The sequence below is a fragment of the Sitophilus oryzae genome, unplaced genomic scaffold (genome assembly GCF_002938485.1).
Source record: "Sitophilus oryzae breed Bouriz unplaced genomic scaffold, Soryzae_2.0 scaffold_1000_pilon_pilon, whole genome shotgun sequence".
NCBI classification, from domain to species: Eukaryota; Metazoa; Arthropoda; class Insecta; order Coleoptera; family Curculionidae; genus Sitophilus; species Sitophilus oryzae.
In genome coordinates, this window is record NW_022145617.1 from 2674422 (window position 1) to 2696353 (window position 21932).

Sequence of the window (21932 nt, forward strand, 5' to 3'; positions counted from 1 at the left end):
TTGCTTTTGGGGACATAGGAACTACTGGTTAATGTTTTTGAGAAGGTAGCTTGGCTGACTTATGAAATCCTAAAAATATAATGGTTATAAAGTATTTACGGGGCAATTAACGGTCATTGTAGGTGTTAAAATTGGGTTTTAAATATTTTTATCCACAAACATACAATAATAAGAGTTTTCTTCAGTTTCATTCAAAACCTTGAAATTCGTAACAAATAGTTTTTTACGTATAATAAATAGTTTTTAGGCGTAAAAAATAGTTTTTTTGCGTATAAAAAATAGTTCCATACGCGTAAAAAAATTGTTTTTTTACGTGTAACAAATAGATTTATGCGTAGGCTGTGTTTTACCACCGTGTTTTTTTACGTGTAATAAATAGATTTTTACACTTAAAAATAGTTTTTTGTACTACGTCAGTACGTATTTCTATAGGCTGTGTTTTACTTATCCTATGGTTTTACTCCCAGCCCGCGTCCTTACCGCTTTTTGTCTCGCGTGTCGTTGTCTCGCTAGCTCGTGTGTCACGGCTAACTCGTGTTTCACTTCAAAATTAAAAAAAGTTCCCAAATTTATAATTTCAGTCAAAGAACAATCTAGTCAAAATGTTTAATTTTTGTTAATCATGACATGTATAGATGTACAGGGTGGGTCAAATTCGACGCTTTTAAATGGAAACACCCTTTTCTATAGGAGATAGACGAAAACTAATATCGGTGTCTGGAGCTCAATTTTCATCAAAAACATGATGGTAAAAACCGCACATCAATATCTGTTACCGTTTCGGTTTGGTTTGGCATGTGCATTTTTAACAAATCGCTGTAACTTTTTTGCTATGGAAAATTTTGCATATCTATGAAAACATTTCCAAAGCACCTTTTTACGTAAAATTTAATGGCGTAAGTATAATTTTTTTATAATTAATAATTTAAGAGTTATCAACAGAAAAATTGATATTTTATTTGGGACACCCTCTATATTTTTAATTAACTGAAAAGAATTTAAAATTACCTTTCCAAAAATATAGCACACTTGATATTTTGTTATAATCCCCTTCGAAATACAGAATTTTTAAAAGTTTGCCACTGTTAACTAGTAGGCTTTGGACCCCTTATTGATGATATGCCCTTAATGGAACTCGAAAACATATTTTTCCAACAAGACGACGCACCGCCTCTGAACGATGAAGTTTTCAGCAAATTTTTGCAGCCAATTTCAAGAATAATTAAATAGCTAACCAAGATCCCAGCCGTTGGCCGTCGACGCCGCCTGACTTAGTGCCCATGGATCTAATCCTATGGATATATTTGCGGAAGAATAAAGGTTCCTTATTCTTCCGTATAATCTAGACAAGAATTAGAAATACTTAGCAGTTATGAGAGGGTATCTTTCACCCCTACTGAGTTAATGAATTCCGCGAGAAATGCTTAACAACTGCCCCATCTGTCCATAACAGAAGACGGTCGGTATGTCGAACACCTGTAGCAAAATTTCATGCCTTGGTTTGCTATTTATTTTTATTGTTATTAGATATAGTTTAAATGTGTTGATGTTGGTTAAATATATTTTAAATGGTTATAAAATTCTGCATCTCTCATAGCAAATATTATTTCGTTTAATATTCATTTTAATTGATGCTCACAGCTAGAATTTTTTTGCATTACAGCCGGTGCCGTTCAAAGCCTACTTATTTAAAGCGGGCGAATTTTTATATACTCTATATCTCGAAGAGGAATCGAGCAAGATATCAAGTATGCTATATTTCTGGAAAGGTAATTTTAAATTATTTTCAATAGATTAAAAATATACAGGGTGTCCCATATAAAAAAATCAGATTTTCTGTTGATAATTCTTAAATTATTAATTTTAAAAAAATTATACTTAAACCATTAAATTCTACGTAAATAGGTGCTCTGGAAATGTTTTCATAAAAATACATAATTTTCCATAGTAAAAAAGTTACAGCGATTTGTTAAAAATGCATATTTTTGAAAAACACCGAAACGGTAACAGATATCGATATGCGGTTTTCACCATCATGTTTTTGACAAAAATTGAGCTCCAGACCCCGATATTAGTTTTTGTCTATCTCCTATAGAAAAGGGTGTTTCCATTTAAAAGCGTCGAATTTGACCCACCCTGTACAGCGTACTGTAAAAACAGCGGAAGCATTTCCCAAACGTCGAACATGATGGGCAGTTCATAGTAGTATTATACAGTTGACAATAATCATTAAAGCCGCCTTGTCATATTGTAAAATAACTTCAAAAAGAAATGATAATTGAAAAAATTGCAAATTGTTGGTGGCAAGTTCATTTTGCTCTTAAAAATTAACCAAGGCTTGTATTGACATGACCCAAAAAACAAAATGCTCAGGAGACATGGTTCTGACCGTAAAATTATATTTTAGGAAAATTTACACACGAAATTATTGCACAGGGTGTTTTAAAGTTAAGATAAAAAACCAACCCCTTGTTTAACCCTGTATAATATGCCAAATATTAAAGTTTATAAAAAACTGAGTTTACGAATTAAAGTTGATATAAATTATATACAGCTTGCTAAAAAATTCATGAAAATAGAGTTAAAAATAACAAAAATATAACACTTTAAATTTGACAAAAAATTTCTCCGTTGCGTTTTTTCTTTCATTTGAGTGTATTTTAACATTTTTTACTTATTTTTATCTGTAAAATAAGCTTCCGGATTGTAGTTCGGGTCACCCTATATAATATACATACAGGGTGAGACTTAAATAAGTGCAAATATTTTCAGGGGTAGTATAATTCGACAACAGGAACACGTCTATGAGGTTTTTTTTCGCAAAAAAAAAGATGTTGAAAATCATGCATTTTCTTTTAAATTTCCCTGTATATTTTTCGAAAACTTTTTAGAACTGCCTGTTCATCGCAAATTTTTCCACGGTATTAATTCTTAAGGCGGGCGGCCACTGCGAGCGAAACTAAACTAAGCGAAGATAAGATTTGTAAAAATCAGCTTCCATACTTTTTAATGCGTGATACTTTTTAATGCAAATCAGCTTCCATGCTTTTCAGCGGCTACTTGAGCGAAACAAAACGAAAATATACGTATGTATGAACGAAGATTCGACTCGTAGTTTAGTTTCGCTCGTTTTAGTTCGTGACAGGTTCCAGCGAATTTTTCGCAGCGATTAGTTCTATGATAGCGGAGATACAATACGAAAACTTAGCTGACTACTGAGCGAAAATCGTTCCCAGTGGAGTTTCCATTTAATTACCGTTTGTTTTCATATTCTTAGCTTAGTTTAGTTACGCTCGCAGTAGCCGCTCGCCTGTAGTCTCTGATATTACCATAGTTACAGCTTTACTCCATGGTTACGGCACTAAAAGGGATGCAAATACAGAAAGAATCCGGTGGCTCTCAAAATTTTTCCAAAAAAATAATTTTTTTTTAATTTTCAAACTTAAATAACTCTAACTAACTAATTTTGGACTTATTTAAAAAACGGTAAAGAGAAAATATGTTTCTTTTATCGAGATCTACCAGTCCTGAAAATATTTGCACTTATTTAAGACTCACCCTGTATAAACTAATAACTGTTTCTTTTGCGACTTTTTTGTATATCATGGAATCAAAATACTTTACCAAAACATTGTTGCATTCTTTTACTAGACGGTCTCTTGGCGAACTGTACGAAATGGGGGATAGGTTTATGTAAACACTCTGTAATATTCTTTGACACCATGTTAGACGTTTCAATGGCCATTTTCAAATCTAAAGCATCCTGACCGAAAGGAGTTTCACTCAAAGATTTCTTCCAAAAGGGAGTGTTGATATTAAATTTCTGTTTTAAATTTGAATTGATATTGTTTCGACATTTTGTGACCATTTTGTAGGTGAAACTTTGCTTGTCTGTACTAGATTTGGGCACTTTCGAATCTGTCAAATCTATATCTCTCGAGACTATATCTTCTTTCGTGTTTGGTTTTCCTTCGGTTTGTTCTTTTGGTTCACCTACAATCATTTTTTTTTCAAAAACCGTTTGGTAAATATTTTTGAGTAAACTTGGAAGTTTATAGTGAATAACTTTCGTTTCTTAAGCTCTGTACTGGAAAGTACAGTTCTTAAGAGATGTAAATAGGAAACAGTACTGGAAAAATGATCAACTCAGCTTGGAGTTAGGGTTTTCGGAACCGGAGCTGTTTTTCGGAACCGGGAATTTCCCGGTTTTTTCGGTACTTTCGGTACTGACTAATTTTTGTTCAATGGTGGTGCAGTTCATCAATCAGAAAGCAAGGGATGGTTTTTAAAAGTAAAATAGATAAAAAATTAAGCTTTTTAATCAAATTATTAAGTAATCAGTCATGGGAAAATTAACATGAACACAAACATGAAAACAAGTAAAGAAAAAAGTATAGGTAACTTAAATTTCACATCAAAGAACATAAACCAACTTAACTGAATTTGAGCCAAAAGCCCTAAAATATTGAATTAAAAATGCAAATATCTATTAATAGGCCAGTCGGCAAGTGCATTGATGGCGGGAGCAAATCCGGACAAGCTGGAATAAGTTTTATTTTGTTTAGTTTGGTGTCGAGAAGCACGTATTAAATTTGCACCCCCCGTAAAGCCCGGATTTGGCCGCCATCTTAAAAAGAGTGGTTAAAATTCGGTTTATTTTTCATTATTTGTCAATAACTCGATTTATATCAACTTTAGTGCAAAATATGTAGAGACCAAAACTAAAGAAGAGAAAAAACTATAAAAAACGTTGTATGGGTTTTACGACTACCCAAAGTATCGAATTTTACGAAAACAAAATTAAAGTTTGATATAATGTACGTGTTCAATATATCCGGGGTTGATTGTACTTGTTTTCACACCACCTTGAGAGGCACCCCCGAGACATAAAGCCTAAAATATCATAATAGAAGGTCATAATGGAAGAACGCAATTTGCATTATGACCGCAATAACGGACTAAATTTTTATTGTTGCGCGACTGGTGTAAAATCAAGTTTAACTGCCTTATCTCTCAGGGAGCTGCCTTGAGGTAAAGTACCCGGCGCGTTTTTTTTTGAGTGGTCTTCCCATTTCCAATAGGCCTAATCCACATGTCGTCAACTTAGGTTTCTTTTGAGGTGGAACGTTCATCAGAGTTCCTTCGTTTTTTTTTATGTTACTGGCTGTTCAATATAATCTTCCTGAATGTCTTCCACATCTGTATCATATTCCGGATCTGGTTCATAAGGTGCAGAATATTCTTTTCGTTGATCTTTACCGAGAGAAAAATTGTCCTCGTACTTATCTTCGTCTAATTTTGCCACCTCCAAACTATTCGAACATTATTTGCCCTGACAAAGTGCACACGTTACCGAGCAACGCAAACCTGCTTTGCGGCAACTACAAGATGTATTACAACCTTTGGCACATTTACATGAAATCACATTTAATAATTCTTGGGGAGCTGCATCTTGGGAAGTAGCAATGGGCATCAACCCATTCTTTGAATTTTTCCGTCCCCAATCCGGAGGTGATTTTTCATTCCCATACCATAGCTGTACCCAGCTCGGACAGTGTAGCGTGCCGCTTTGATCTTTTTACGCTCGGATTTGCGATTCGAAAGAGGGGGAACACTGGAGCGGCGAGCTCTCTCGCCAAAACCAATAGCCGCGTAAGCGCCAGTCAGCCCAGAGATGTATTCAAAAAAATTTTACACGTGACGTAAAAAATTATTCGACTGGTGCTAGAACATAATTTAGATACACGTTTTTAAATTGTTGACTTTAAATAAATATGCATTCTCAAAGAAAACATTTAAAAACAAATTAATTAATTTATTTCTAGAAATAACAGCAAAATGAAATAGGTACATTGATTACTTATAGTTATTTACGAATGTTTCTAAATTAGGAGCTTTCGGTTTTGTTTGCTACATTTAAGTTCTTATTAATATTCTTTAAGGTATTAATAAATTAACTTTGCGTATAATTTTAACAAAAAATACATTATTGGAAAATTTTGACAAGGATGGTTGAATTTAATTGTCTGAAATAATTTAAAGAATTTACATAATATATTTTCATTTAAGGAAAGTTCTTCAAAAATTGTTCTGAAAATTTTATAAAAAACTTTTTAAAACAAGTTTTTATTTAAATACACTAAAAGAATAAAATAAACTTTTCTTTAAAACTTATATTATGAACTTATAACCTCATTACACAATTTTAATATTATATAAAAGCCTGTCGCGAGATTTGAGTGTACAGTTGCACTCATAAAAATCTGGTACGACAACTTTACCTTGTAATTCCTGGTCTAGTGGTCTATCATAACACAAACTTTGAAAATGAGACAGGGTAGACACAGGTTTTAGTTAATTTACTTGTTTATCGATGTAGAGAAATCTCGCGACAAGCTTTTATATATCTAATATTAAAATTGTGTAATGACGTTCTAAGTTCATAATAAAAGTTTTAAAGAAAAAGAGTTTATTTTATTCTTTTTAGTGTATTTAAATAAAAGCTTGTTTTTAAAAAAGGTTTTTTTATAAAATTTATTTTCTACTTTTTAGTTATGCTGGTTTCTCAGTGCCACACACTTAAACTCAATTTTTTTCTTAAATAACTTTTTATTTATTATGGGTATTATGGGTATCCTAATAATAGTTATTATGGGTATCCTAATAATATGTATATCGATTTTCATTAAAAAAGGAGAACTTAAAAAAAACGACAGCTGTCAAATTTGACAGTTCAAATGTGAGACAAATAAAATGAAAACCGACTATGGGGTAGGGGGCATCCAATATATCGATTTTTATCAAAATCGGACAAATTTGAAATTGTTTGACAGCTGTCACATTTGACAGCTCAAAATTTTTTTTCTTTCATTTTAGCCCATTTGGCCATCATCGATTTTTATCAAAATCGGACAACTTTGAAATTTTTTTTGACAACTGTCAAATTTGACAGCTCAACATTTTTTTCATTTTCGCCCATGGCTGTCCTATATATCAATTTTTATCAAAATCGGACAACTTTGAAATTTTTTTGACAGCTGTCAAATTTGACAGCTCAAATTTTTTTCTTTCATTTTAGCCCATGGCCATCCTATATATCAATTTTTATGAAAATCGGTTGACTTTGAAATTTTGACACGTCATTAAACTGTCATTTTTTCAAGATGGCCGCCCATATATTTTTTTTCATATGTATATACCCACAATATACCTATACAGGTTGTTAAATTGTTCATTACTCGCGGCAAGAGTTTTATGGTTGAAATAACCTCGGCCCGCTCGTCGATAGACGACGCGACGCCGACGGGACGAGTCGGCAGAAAAATCAATAATGCATACGTTCTCAATAGGCTGTGTTGCCATTCTGTTTCCCTATAAGTAACTGTCGAGTTAACAACCTGTATATATATATATATATATATATATATATATATATATATATATATATATATATATATATATATATATATATATATATATATATATATATATATATATATATATATATAGCCCAGATCCATTCACAAAGAGAATTTAAAAAATCAAAACCTCAAAATGCCGCCATTTTGACAGCTGTCAAAAATTCGGGTCATGCCTTGCAAAAAATGTATTGTCATCGGGACTGATCCTACATGCCAAATTTCAATCTCCTACAATAAAAGGAAGTGGTTTTAATTTAGCTTACAAGATTTGCCCCGAACAAACATACATACATACATAGATAGTTACATACAAAGCAAGTTAAATAAAAGCTTATAAAAATAGCCTCCAATGAGGAAACTAAATAAAAAAATGGTCACTTGGCATATATACTTTTGAATTGAAAATTAAACAGACTATATTTTGAATTATTTCCATAATTATTTGTGCAACCAGCAGCCGCACATCCCGGAAAACCTTTTCCCATTCCATCAATAAAAATAAAATTGAAATAAAAGCACAAATACCTATGGTTAAATATAAGAAAAAAAATCGAATTAAAATCTTCCGTAATACGGCCCTACGCCCCACCGGTGGAGGCTATGCATCGACTGAATGAGGCTGACTGTTGGTCGCTTAATTCAGTTAGCGCATCGTCGGAGTGGGGCGTTTTAAATTCGAGCGTGGGAAAAATTGGCGAGTGTCAAAGCTATGTTATTCTGTAAGCTGTGGCTGTACCTGACTGTACGTACGGAAGGAGTGCAAGCGAGCTGCGTCTTTGGTCGGTGGTAATGATGCTAGGTTTGGTAAGTTTTTGGTAATAAATTTTACGAAACACTGATATCTGTACTTATCTAATGAGTCGCATTTTTTGGATCCATATAGTGAAGGAGAAATCGTTCTCCAACTTTTTCTATATCTTCTGGGGATGCGTTTGGGTCTTTGAAAGTTTGTGCAACGGTTTGTAATAATTCTTTTTCTTGCTGTAAAACTTTAACGAATTTCATTTTTCCTTGTCTGTATAATGCGGATGTGGTGTCGCAGCCACTAAATGCGCGGAGAAATAAAAAGTGTTCTCGGAAAGACAAAAACTGCCTAGAATAGAGGAAATAACTGCTTATAATATATTCAGCGTGTTTAAACCGAGATAACTTGGAAACGGGTCGTCGCACGGAAAAAGTACATAGAACGTTTTTTATAGAGTTTTTCCTCTTCTTTAATTTTGGTCTGTACATTTTTTGCACTAAAGTTGATAGAAATCGAGTTATTGACAAATAATGAAAAATAAACCGAATTTTAACCACTTTTTCCAAGATGGCGGCCAAATCCGGGCTTTGGGGGTGGTGCAAACTTAACACGTGGTTCCTTACACTAAACTAAACAAAATAAAATTTATCCTAGCTTGTCTAAAATAAAATAATTATTTTTTGTAAACACTTCTGCGTTAAATCCTTTGAATAAGAAGACTAAGGAAGGAGCATATAAAAAATCTTAGGTACACCGCGATGGGCCTCAAGTATGGCCGACTTAAATTCCGGTTTATCAGTGTCGTTCTAATTTTATTTAAAAAATGTAAAATTATGATGTAGGGTAGACGTGGGGTAGACTCAATAATTTGTTCTTTTATTTTACGTTGTGAATAAATGTTGGTAGTTATTAAAATTGTTATAAAAATATATAATTCTAATAAAAATAGATAAGTTATAATAAGTATTTATTACCACAAACATCCGATACGCTACTGAAGCAGGTAAGTCAAATTAACGTATCTAAATTCTTTGACATCTAATCTTTGACAAGTAATAAATAAAAGCTAAAATGCAAGAAAAATATATAATTTAGTTAATTTAAGTGAATTTTATAAATGATCGGTTTACTACACGTATGTATATTATATAGTCTCTTACTAGCGAAAAGTTGTTCCATTATTTCACTCAATTTTTGCCGAGATCTACCGCACGCTACACAACCAACTATTTTAGAGTCTTTTTCGATAAATCGCGATAGTGTCATTGTTAATTTAAGTTCTGCCACAATTTCCATCTAGATTTACTACCTTTATACAACTATCAGTAGTAGAATAAATAATAAATAACATAAAATAAGCTCCGTAAAGACTGACAAATCCACAAAATTTCAAATCAAATTCAAATGTGTCAAATGCATCGTCAAACAGAACTGTCAAGGATCCCCACCGTAGAGTGCTTTTATGGCGCTTTTTCCGCCCACCATGCATGAATACATGGATAGCATTATGCTCCTTCCTTAGTCTTCTTATTCAAAGGTTAAACCTAAACGGACGCTGCTTGTCAGAAGTTATGTTTATATAGTAATACAAATTTGCCTAACAAAGAAAAAAAATGCTTAACGTTTCGGAAAGTTATCTCTTTCCGTCGTCGGAAGCAAAAAAAATACAAAGAATAAAGAAAAAAACTATTTAAAATATTTAAATTCAACTATTCGAGAACACTTTACTTTTTTAAAATAGATACGTCTACAAGAAACCGTTGACGTTCTGTTAAAATGACATTTTTAACTTGATATTTAAACTTCAAAATTAACAATTACTACCTGATAACAATTACTTAATAAGGTAAAACCAAAAAGCCCCAAACTTTCTGTATGATTATTTTTAAATTTTACGTATGTTATGTTTATTTATCTTGTTGTATCTATTGTTCTTTAAAATCAAAGAAGCGATTGCCATACATTACTAACATCTACAGATGCATGAGCAATACATTTATTTTTATTATATAGAATTAAAAAAAGCCTCTTATATTTTTCTTTTAGAGGCTATCGCTTCTTTCATTATAATTTTGGCGTTATTAAAATTTATTATGTGCCCTGTGTCCCAAGAATGCTGACAAATCTTAGATTTGTGAAAATCTCCCTTTCTTAAATAATCTTTATGTTCTTTAATTCTGACATTTAAGGGTCTAGATGTTTCACCAATGTAAATTGTAATTATCCCATTCACAGGGTATTTGGTATATTACATTTTTTGTTTGTTGGTCTGCATTCATTGGTTTAGTACATCCGCCACATAGGTATTAGACATTTTTATGAACAAAAATAATGAACACAAGCGGAAAAAAAAAAGAAAACGCATAGGTAGTTTAAAAATTACACCAAACAACAGCAACCAACCTCGAAACCAATTTAACTAAATTTGAAAAAAAACTTAACATTTTCAATTAAAGATGCAAATGCATATAAAGACACAAAACAAAAAAATATAACTAATACATTCAGCAAGATTATACTAAATAATAATAAAATAACATATTTAAACTTCAATAATTGCTTATAGAAACTTCAAAATAACTTCAGAAGTAAGAACAGTAAGAGATAGCATTACTACTTATTTAGAAGAGTTTAATTTCGACCACTAGAAAGTATCAAAAATCTTTCGCACATAACAAAAAATATGTTTTTAATTATTATTACCCAGCCCCGAAAGTACCGAAAGAACCGGGAATTAATAATTTCGAGTCCCGGTTCTATGATGTCTCAAAAGAACCGGGATTTGCACCGGGTCTCACAGATCTACAAGACCCTGTATATCTAAAAACTCTAGAAAGAATAATCTATTTACCGATGGTTTTCATTTGTCGAAACAAAGATAACAACTCCAAATCATTGTACCGACTTTTCTTCATAGCGTTTCTCTTAGCCAACTTCACGGCATTTTTTTGCTCCATACCCTGTTCCCACTCTAGTCGCTTATTTTTTTGAGTATCGTGCACCAATTCCATCAAAGTTATCACTTTTTTGGGAGGCGGTTCTTTCTTTTTCAAAATCTTAATCTTGGTTTGGTTCCCTTCGAGGTCGAAGGGTCTGTATCGTTCCCGTTTTGACGTTTTACATTTGACAGGTTCTGTCAAAAGTAGCTGGGAGTAGCTTTTCAAGTTCATATTTTTCTTGGGGTATAGTTTTAAAGTGGGCGATTGAAATTTGGAGGTAGCTCCAGATATTTTCGTGCTAGGATTATTACTGTTGCTTAGTCTTGGAGGATTTCTCTCAAAAGTTTGGTTTACATTCCTCTCTTCAACTTCTACGGGCTCAGATTTTAACGGGGAATATCTAGAAAGCGTCTTTTTGTCATTCCGAGCAACGGATTGTGTTTTAGGAAGTTTTTTCTGCACTTCCACCGTCTTTTCTTGACCGTCTGTATATTTCTTCTTATTTTTCTTCTTGTACATGCTGCTCCTGTGCAAAATCTGAGCGTACATAGGCTCCCTATTCACTTCCAAGCCGAAATTGTGTTTTTTAGCTGACTCTGGCAGAGTTTCTTTGACATTTTCACTTAATATAGTATCCTCATCGAGATACTCTAAAAAAACGAAATAAAATTAAAGTTTTGAATGAATTAACTGATTTTATTAGATAGGACCTTGGACATTAATACTGTGTTGGGGTTTATTTTTAATTTTTTTCAAAAATATCGGCATTATCGTTGTCCGGTGTGTCACTTTTTTCGGAGGAAGTCTTTTCGAGGATGATTTGGTAATTTGAGTCCTAAATTCTTCTTTGTTGGCTTTGCTCATCAACATTTGATCAAATATTGTCCCTTTTCTAAACTTTTTCTTCCTAGTGTTCTGTTCTTTGGGTGTGGATTCTTCTTTCATGTTACCGTCAATGAGTGTTTTGGTAGCTTGGTATGAAGGTTGTGCACAACTTAATACGTGTTGGTATTTTATATTTGATGGTTTTACACCTATACAAAAATAAATTTCGTATGAATTTTAGTTATTTATTAATTATTTTTGTCAACAAATAATATTCATACAAAGAACATGTATACAGGGTGTCTCATATAGGAAAGCACACTATAGGGATGTAAAGTAAAAGAGGTACACAGATAGAAAAAAGTTGCGTCTTCCTCAACCCTACAACGTCATGTTTCGAAATCGAAAAAAATCCGAGTACTTCCGATTTTGGTAAAACCCTAATTTTGCCCACTTTGTTTTTATTTTTTTTCTGACACTGTCTGAAAAGATATGAGAATAAACATTTCACATTCCTATTGTTACTATTGTTGTTCTACAAGCTGATATTATTAAATTTTGAATCTGACGTTTCGTTTCCGAGATAACATCAAGAACTTCAGTTTTTTTAAATACGAACCTGTAATCAAAAAATCCAGGTCCAAAACAAAAAATCCAGGTCCATATTTAAAAAAAACAAATTTGATGACGGTATCTCGAAAACGAAACGTCAGAATCAAAATCTAATAACACCATCTTGTATAGCAGGAAAAATAGCAATAGGAATGTGAAATTTGTATAGTTATATCGTTTCAAATATAGTAAGAAAAAAAACCTAATCGGGAAAATTCGGTTTTTTTTCCAAAAACTTCGGTAGTAATCGGCTTTTTTTAAATTTCCTGACATGAAGTTGTAGAGCATAACAAGGCGCAACTTTTCTCTAATTTAAACATATTCGTATGTCTTTCGGTTTACGAGATTCCTGAATTATTGTGCGTTTTTATATTTGGGACACCGTGTAAACGTGTCTTTAATTAATAAATTAATTAAGACAGCGTTGTCAAAGTTACACGGCTGCCTTTAGAAATTGCATACAATTTGACCTCTGTAGTTTGCAATAGTAATTGAAAAGGATATACAGGGTGAGTATTAAATAAGTACAAATATTTTCGGGGCTGGTAGATCTCGATAAAAGAAACATATTTTCTCTTTGCCGTTTTTCAAATAAATCCAAAATAACTGAGTTATTTAACTTTAAAAATCTCCGAAAAAATTTTTTTCTAAAATTTTGAGAACCACTGGATCTTTTCAGGATTTTCTTTCTTGTAAATTTAATCTACTACCTATGTTACCATATTATCAAGAAATTATGTTTTTTAAAAAAAATCTAAAAAAAAATCAAAATTTTTTTCAAAAAAATCCAAATTTACAATTTTTTTTCGTGAAAAAAACCATAATCGTGTTTCTGGGGTCGAAATATACTACCCCTAAAATATTTGCACTTATTTAAGATTTACCCTGTATTTTTCTTTGGCAATTTTCCATGTTTAGTTTTGAAAAATTTACTCACAACTTAACAAGTATGGCTAGACTAAAATATTACATTATAATTAATAATTCTGTATATTTGTTTAAGTAAATAAATAGTAGTAATCAATAATAAATATGGCAGTAAAGTAAAAATACAAGATATCGGTAAATCGTATGCAAAACATACTAAACATATCCTAAATTTATTTACGCAAAAAGTAAATGAAATAATTACAAATACAAACAATGTATTCCTGAGAAATGTATAAGCTTTTTACAAAAAACTACTGATGTTCTTATTTAATGTTACTGAAAGCAGTTATAAAGCAGTGATGCGTACCGACAAATGTGTTTGTTGACAGAATTCTACTTTGCATCTCCAAGAACTCAGTAACCCGTCTCTTATACTCTTCCGAATCAAAGAACTGACAAAGCATGTGAGCGTCTTTTTCTTTGATCACTTGCTTTAATTTCTCTGGATGTACGATAAAATGAGACATGTACTTGTTCAAATAATTAGCATTCAGGTGACCATTCTTGTAGAGCTTTTTTAATTGGACTTGTCTCTAAAAGTATTCACTCTCATTGACGTTCTCTCTATAGGAGTTTTTTTTTTCATACTTACTGAATATGGGTGGATATTTTTTACTAGGAAATACATTGCACGGAAATTTGGAAGTTTAATCAACAAAATGATTTTGACAGCTAGCTGAACACGAATGACAGGAGTGCTTAGGAGACGGAAAATAAAGTCGACTTGTGGCACTAACAATCAAACTACATCTGTCAGATTTTTCGTCAAAATTTTGTGTTCCCCTTTCATGTGACAAAATTCGCTGTGATGAACTCATTAATCAGAAATGTTAAATCCCTTAATATTCCTGTAAGTACACACTTCAATTTTCCACCCTTGAATCATTCTTACTGCATTTTTTTTTACTCTTAAAATTATCACAACTTAAAGGCCCCCACAGACGCTCAGTTTTATCGCTCAGGCCTGTGCAGACCTTGCTTGGATTTGTCCTGCACAAACTTCGGAGCCTAAACCTACGTATGTTTGTTCAATTTTTTCAGTTTGTTTATATTTTCAATCCGTAGATTACATGTTTTCAGTCTATTGTTAACTGGAAACAAAATACTGATTTGTATATCGATGTATTAAACAGTTATTATAACAATTTATTGAACTATATACACTCACTGGCATGAAAAACTGACACCATAAAATTTTGACGTATTTTAAAGTTTTATATATTATGTTCTAGTGAACCGATTTTGATGATCTTTTAAGCAATTTGTAGCTAAATTATTTGACTTTTTAGTATCTGTCTCTAAATTAAAAATAAAAGTTCCCATCTGTCAATTATACGAGGAAAAACAAAATGTTGATATTTTGGTGAAAGTTTGAAACACTCTGTGAAATATGTTGAGACAGCCAAGAAATTCAAAAAAATAATTTTATCGTCAGGATGTGCCTACCTTTCTCGGTAGTTTGTTTTTTGGTTCATCTCAATAGCTTAATTTTTGTTGAAAATATTCGCTCCTGAAGAAGACGTGATTTTCGTAATTTTTATATTAAAACCATGTCTTTGCTTTTGGTCCTAGAAGCAGGCCTTCTTGACAGAAGATTTGCTTCCTTTAATCTTCTTACAGTCAATTTAAAACCGGTCTACTAGAACACAATATATAAAACTTTAAAATATATCAAAATTTTATTGTGCATTTCAAAAGCATGTTTACTAAAAATAAAAAATAAGGATTATTGTAACAAGAATAAAAAATCCGCGGCTTATGAACACCTCATATAGTAAAAAAAGCTAAAGGACAGTGATTCGGAATTAATTAGAAAAGAACTTGTTAAAAAGATTAATATTTAAGAAGTTATTTTAGAAAAAAAAATAGACAAAGTCCTAAAAAGCAATAATTTAAAGTAAAACTGCACAAACTGGCCTGCACAGTACGCCTGCGTTAAAGGACTGAGCTCTGTAGAGTATCTAACACAGATTAACACTAAACTATCTATTTTTAGGGCATCAAGTACATTTCCAATAAAGTCACTCCATCCCTTTCATCAATAGAACATGCCAGCACCAGCGTACCTTCACGTGATTCTTCTTCGCATTTCCAACGCTCAAAATCTCTACCTCCCATCTTGCACACCTTTAAGTCAATTGATGTACCTTACAAACTGAAAAATCCACAAGATATCTCACCGTTTAGAGCTAGAATTAGCCCTGGGTTAACGCGACCCACATTCAAAGTCTTTTCGAAAAGATTCTTCAGTTGGAAGGCTGGAAAAAGCAAAGTAAAAAGTAAAAATACCGAGAACAGAATCGATAGGAAAAGAGGCAGAGGTATAATTAGAGACACGTCGTATAATACACCCTGTATTAAACCGAAAGATGATAAAAAGAACTCCAAGACCATGTTGTTGGACGATATGTTAGAGAAAGATAAAACCCAAGCGGATAACAGCAGAACAATACATCTTTTAAGGTCAATCAGCGGACCTAGCACATCAGTCCAAGAAAAACTAAAGCCTCTACATAGAGAAATGAAATCCCAGGCCAATACTATCAAAGATATATTGAATTTAAACGAGGAAATAAAGGCTAAGCAAGTGAAAGATAACATCACGATAACTCACTGTAAAAACAAGGTTACTTTTCACTATTTGGCTCCGAGAAGCGACTGTAAGCAGTGCGAATCGAAAAACAGTAAAAGAGTTTTTGATTTTTACGAGAGAAATGTACCAAAACTCGGGAAGTATTCGAATCAAAATAAAACCAGATTTTTTTCGTCGTACTGTAAACCACCTGAAACTCCCAATCCAGAGGAGACTCAACCAGTTAAAAAAGAAACCATTATTGTAAAAGATCAGAACATAATGGCGAATAAATTTGATCAAAACAAGTCGATATCGTTGTTTAATTTGATCAAGTACCGAACGAGCCTTTCCAACGAGTTCTTCGCAACCAACAGATACAAATTCGAGGCGAAACAAAGACCGGACATCTACCAGTTCCAGGAAGACAAAGAAAAGGAAATGTACGACCCGTACCCCTTGGAAATGTTTAACGAAGATGCAGTAAACTGGAGCTTGGACACAGCTAGAAGTATGGAACAGAAACAGTCTAGTTCCTTCTTGGACAGCCAGTTCAAAGACGATTACGTGATGTTGAAAGTCCCCGACGCGGCGAACAATTTGGAGTACGAATGCGGCAGCAAAAAATGTCCCGACTGCGGAACCGGTGAAAAAACGGCTCCCTGTAAAATCAAAGCCCCCAAAAAGAAAAAGGGCAAAAGGGAGATCGATGAGAAGTGCAGGAAGCCTGTTAAAAGGGCTCCGTGCAAAAAGGACAGCCCCTGCGACCAGGATTGGGGAGGTAGTCGCTTGTCTGGTCCCGCTAACCCTGAACAAACTCTTCTGGAAGGAACTACGGTGAAAGAGTACGAACTAGGCGGATGTAGGAACTGTAATAAGGGTATTAGACAGTATCCATCGAAGAAACCGAAAAGGAACGATCCCAAAAGGGACCGTTCAAGAGTTAATAAGCCTGGAAAGAGCAAGAAGAACGCAGGTAGGAGACCGGATTTTCAGTCGCTGTCGTCAGTAACCGCCACAAACTATTTTTCCGGTGACATACTTAACCAAAGAAATTTCGTAGAGAGTGGGAAGAATACGAACAGCGACCACCAATTTCTGAATATCTGTCAAACAGAAAAAGTCGAAAGTGATGAGAAAAAATCGTTGCCCAAGTTCTTCGTGCATCCCAAAGACGATCTCAATGAAACGATAGGTAACGCCTTTGAACTGCCTCCAAAGGTGGAAATCAGCGAAAAATCGAAGGAGATGCTGGCCAAAGCGATTAGGAAGATGATCCAACCGGTTATTGAGACGGAGTTCATGAAGTATGACGAGGTTAAAGCAGGTAAGAAGATAGAGAAAAGTGTATGCACGACATAGCCATGAGTTCTAAATAGCGGTGAGCAAATGCAAGATTAAGACCAAGACTTCCTTGTTCATGGTATTAGTCTTGTTCTTGTTCTTGCAGATCTATCGCTAGTCTTGACCTTCACTATTTCTAAAGTTTGTCCAATGAGTCAGAGAATATTTTGATGGGTGACATATAAAAAATGACAGGCACAACTGTCGAAAAATATCTATTTATATCGAAAATATATTTATTATCGAAAAAAAACGACGTCATGTTAAGAATCTTGGAAATGTCGATTGATGACGTAAGTCATATAATCTTACTGTTTATAAAATTTTATCTATCTTCATTTTGAAGCAAAATGTGACATCGTTTTTTTTTCATCGTATGGAATTAGTTTTATACCGATCAGGTCATCATAAAAGTGTGGTCTGGATTTTAACATGTAAAGCTTGATTTTCATGCATCCGTTATCCGACGATACGATGATACGATATTAATTTTATTGGTTGGATTTAAAGACTTCGATTGGTTAGAAACGGTTAACCAATCGAAGCCTTTAAATTCAACCAATAAAATTAATATCGTATCAACGTATTCTTCTCTCTGTCTTACTTGCCAATATCCACTCTTCAGATCAAAGGTAGAGAATATTGTCGATCTCGCCAGCGTGTCTAGAGTATCGTCTATCCTCGGCAGGGGATAGCTATCCTTCTTGGTAACATTATTGAGCTGCCAATAATCAACACAGAACCTGGTGGTACCGTCTTTCTTCTTTACTAGTACTACCGGCGATGTCCACGGACTGTTAGTTGGTTCGATGACACCCTCTTCTTTCATTTCTCGAAAGATTTTGTCAGCTTCTTCACGTTTGGCGAGCGGAAGTCTTCTCGGATTTTGTTTGATTGGTCGTGCATCTCCGGTATCAATTTTATGTTGTACTAAATTGGTACGACCTCTCTGTTGATACTTGATTATCAGGTTTCATTCAGGTATATAATGTACCTAAGTATCGCTTATAGAAGTGAATAGCAAATGCAAAATGTATTAAGTACTTATCCACACATATCTCTAAATTACAATTATATTTTTTTAAATAACTTTAAGTCCCTCTTTTTCAGCTGTTGAAAGAATGGAACAAAACTTAGAGAGCTGTATAAGAACTCTATCTAGAGCCTTACAAACCACGGCAGTTTCACCTCTAGCTTTGACAAATCATGAAAGTGAAAAACAGAAGGCAATGAAATTGAAATATCCCCGGAGGGAGAATTCCGAACCTCAAATTATTGAGAGAAGTTTATACCCCGAAATAAAAGACCCTTTCAAAAGTAAATGGGAACACCGCGATCCCAGAAACATAAGTTCCATAGACATCCCTTCGACAGAAAAAAGAATTAGTTACGATGAACCCGAAAACGACAATTTTACAGATCACGCATTCAGTGAATTTTTAGCCAGCCAAAAACCATTTCGAGAAATCAGAAAAGTTAAGAGCGAAACCCAGTCAAATTTTCGAAACCTAGATAGCCAATCGAAAATTAGTGAACTGATAAAAACCTCACAAATTCTATGTAGCGGCAAGGATCCCTGTAAGAAAGAGGATCCTTGTAAGAAAAAAGAGGATCCTTGTAAGCAAAAAGAGGATCCTTGTAAGAAAAAAGAAGATCCTTGTAAGAAAAAAGAGAATGATCCCTACAATTGTGTCAAGGAGAAAAAATCAAACAATATGGCGGAAGATCCTTGTAAGAAGAAAGAGGATCCTTGTAAGAAAAAGGAGGATCCCTGTAAGAAGTCTTGCTTTACGCCCATAGAGACTTGTAAAGTCGATCCCTGCAATAGTCCCTGTAAGAAGGAAGAGCCTCCTTGTAAGCCTGCCATGGAAAGTGTCAAATACCCGTCAAACCAATCAGCGGATTCGTATGGAAATATGACGAGGTTTGAAGTTACTTGTGAGAAAAGTAAAAAAATGGCGGAACGAGAGTGTTGCCAGCCCCCTGTGACGTGTGACGAGAGTAGTAGTTTTAAGGGTGCCGAACTTAAATGCGGAAAAAGTGCCACCATGCCCAAAATTAGGCAACCTCCGATGGCTCGTAGCTGCGAGGCAACGGATGCTTGTAAATCCCTACCTATGCCAGAGAATTGCCCTTTAAAACCGGACTGCAATCAAGGATGCCCTGAAGGTAAAACATAGTAACAGTCAGTAAAATATAGACCAAATTTTCATCAAATATGTCTTTTATTATACCGATAAAATTTTTGGCGAACAATTAAACACTAATTATTCACCACGATATATAGGTTGATTCAACGCGATGGCACGTTAGACGTTTATGGAGAACGGGTGCTAGATTTTTTTTTAAAATTTGGATTTTTACATTAAGACACCTGCCCATCTCTATCTAAAATATTTTCAGCATTGCCGCATCATTTGAAGTTTTAGAATCTTTCTTATTTAAAATTGAATACTCTGTATATTTGGCATTTTTGGAAACTACTTTCATATCTAATAATTTTTCTATTCCACTCACCTATACCTATCTCTAATAGTTTTTGAGATAAAAAATAAAACATGTTTAAAATTGGCAAAAACATGATCTTGAATAAGCATGGGTAAAATGATGAATTGAACATTTTTGAAGCTGAAATTTGGGTTATAAGTTAATGAAAGTCTATCTATACGGTCTATCTAAATTAACAGATTGGATATTAGACAGGGAGAGCAAAAAATTATTGATTTCCGTTTCTTAAAAAATTGCTCAAATCTTTATTATTTTAAACTCAGCCTTTTGTATGTTTTTTTAAAAATTTAGAGCAATAATGTAAAGGCACTCCGTTGATATTGATCAAGCTTGACAAAATCAGTAAAAAATACGAACAATAAGTTGAAAATCTTTTCTAAAAAAAGTTTTTTGATTTAGGTAAACCGGCCAGTTGTTACCAAACCGCTTGCAAAATAAAAAAGGAACCCTTTGAAGATACTAACGCGAGAAATACATGTAAAAATGAAATTAACGTTGACCACGGAATGATAGGAATGAAACAATTAAAAAAATGTGGTAAGTATGTTGCTATGTGTTTCTCTTGTACTTATCATTTTCAAAATGACTAATCCTTTGAATAAAAACATTAAGGAAGGAGTATAATGCTATACATTTTACTATTTTACTATTTTACTATTTTACTATTTTACTATTTTACTATTTTACTATTTTACTATTTTACTATTTTACTATTTTACTATTTTACTATTTTACTAATTTACTATTTTACTATTTTAATATCTTTTACTATTTTACTATTTTACTATTTTACTATTTTTTATTATTTTACTATTTTACTATTTTACTATTTTACTATTTTACTATTTTACTATTTTACTATTTTACTATTTTTACTATTTTACTATTTTACTATTTTACTATTTTACTATTTTACTATTTTACTATTTTACTATTTTACTATTTTACTATTTTACTATTTTACTATTTTACTATTTTACTATTTTACTATTTTACTATTTTACTATTTTACTATTTTACTATTTTACTATTTTACTATTTTACTATTTTACTATTTTACTATTTTACTATTTTACTATTTTACTATTTTACTATTTTACTATTTTACTATTTTACTATTTTACTATTTTACTATTTTACTATTTTACTATTTTACTATTTTACTATTTTACTATTTTACTATTTTACTATTTTACTATTTTACTATTTTACTATTTTACTATTTTACTATTTTACTATTTTACTATTTTACTATGTTTCAAAAATTTTCAGATTATACAAAAAACGCTCCATGCGCATCATATAATCCGATAGAAAAGCCAGAAACCTTCATCCGGATAACACCAGAAGAAAATGAAGTCAAACACGAACCTTCTGTAAAGTTACGTGAATGTCCGCAGCCCACGGAAAAGGAAAAACGATATTGCGACGACAACGCTTCCAAAAAAGAAGAAGAGGAAGAAAAATTAGCGAGGATCCAGGCCGTCGAGGAGGCGCGCAAGAAAGAGCTGGAGATGGAGTGTAGTAGAAAGCCGGTCGAGTTTGGACAGTCGTTGAAAAATAAGTGGATACCGGTAAAAATTGAAAGTAAGTATTTTATTATTATTGGAACAGATTAAAGACTCATTCACACGTGTCTCGCGCGTCTTAGTTTCTTTGCCGTACCGTCCTAGTCTTATCTGAGTTGTATCTTAGACCTTATAGATCTATTATGTCCCCCTTTCTTGAGTTTATAACTTTAGTAGTAAAGAAAGCTTTAAGGCGGGTTCTCACTTGTCAGTTTCGCTGACGCAGTCTGACTGATTCAGTGATACTGAACAAACAATGAACGTCAGAACACATTTTCATGTTAAATGATCAGTACATTCGTACTTTCAGTTAAAGTGAAAACCAGTTCTACTTTTTTTCATTTTGACTGATCATTATCGAATAATGAATAGAAACTGAAGCGTGAGAACTACATTTTCGTGATTTGTGCAGTTTACAAGTTAAGTTAATTAATTCTTTTAATATAGTTTCACTAGCACCCCGTTTAT

General features: G+C 33.0%; 3 protein-coding genes across 5 annotated transcripts in view; 1 reads left to right on the plus strand and 2 right to left on the minus strand.

The window, feature by feature from the left end:
* LOC115882942 (retinaldehyde-binding protein 1-like) overlaps positions 1 to 21932 on the minus strand; it is an 81696-nt gene that overhangs the window by 5568 nt on the left and 54196 nt on the right. The gene's annotated exons all lie outside the window — the stretch shown is intronic.
* LOC115882861 lies at positions 10 to 14185 on the minus strand. Its single transcript, XM_030901146.1, has 6 exons — positions 14065 to 14185; positions 13780 to 14005; positions 11816 to 12139; positions 11018 to 11755; positions 3625 to 3993; positions 10 to 69 (listed from the first exon to the last, which is right to left on the minus strand). The coding sequence occupies exons 1-6, from the start codon at positions 14098 to 14100 to the stop codon at positions 29 to 31; spliced, it is 1734 nt and encodes a 577-aa protein (XP_030757006.1). The 5' UTR covers positions 14101 to 14185; the 3' UTR covers positions 10 to 28.
* The window catches only part of LOC115882672 (titin homolog), a 41626-nt gene continuing 33896 nt past the window's right edge, over positions 14203 to 21932 (plus strand). For all 3 annotated transcript variants that reach the window (XM_030900906.1, XM_030901051.1, XM_030900983.1), the window contains exons 1-5: positions 14203 to 14322; positions 15469 to 17371; positions 18499 to 19557; positions 20296 to 20433; positions 21169 to 21483. In XM_030900906.1, coding sequence (XP_030756766.1) covers positions 14281 to 14322; positions 15469 to 17371; positions 18499 to 19557; positions 20296 to 20433; positions 21169 to 21483 — 3457 coding nt within the window. In that variant the 5' untranslated portion in view covers positions 14203 to 14280. The remainder of the gene's footprint in view (positions 14323 to 15468; positions 17372 to 18498; positions 19558 to 20295; positions 20434 to 21168; positions 21484 to 21932) is intronic.

Excerpts from the sequence above, each read along its gene's own strand:
- LOC115882861 (XM_030901146.1), bottom strand. The coding sequence starts at position 14,100 with ATGTATTTCCTAGTAAAAAATATCCACCCATATTCA. Across the intron at positions 14,006-14,064 it reads AAAATATCCACCCATATTCA|AGACAAGTCCAATTAAAAAA; the intron begins GTAAGTATGAAA and ends GAATACTTTTAG. Across the intron at positions 70-3,624 it reads AAGAATGCAACAATGTTTTG|GATTTCATAAGTCAGCCAAG; the intron begins GTAAAGTATTTT and ends TTATATTTTTAG.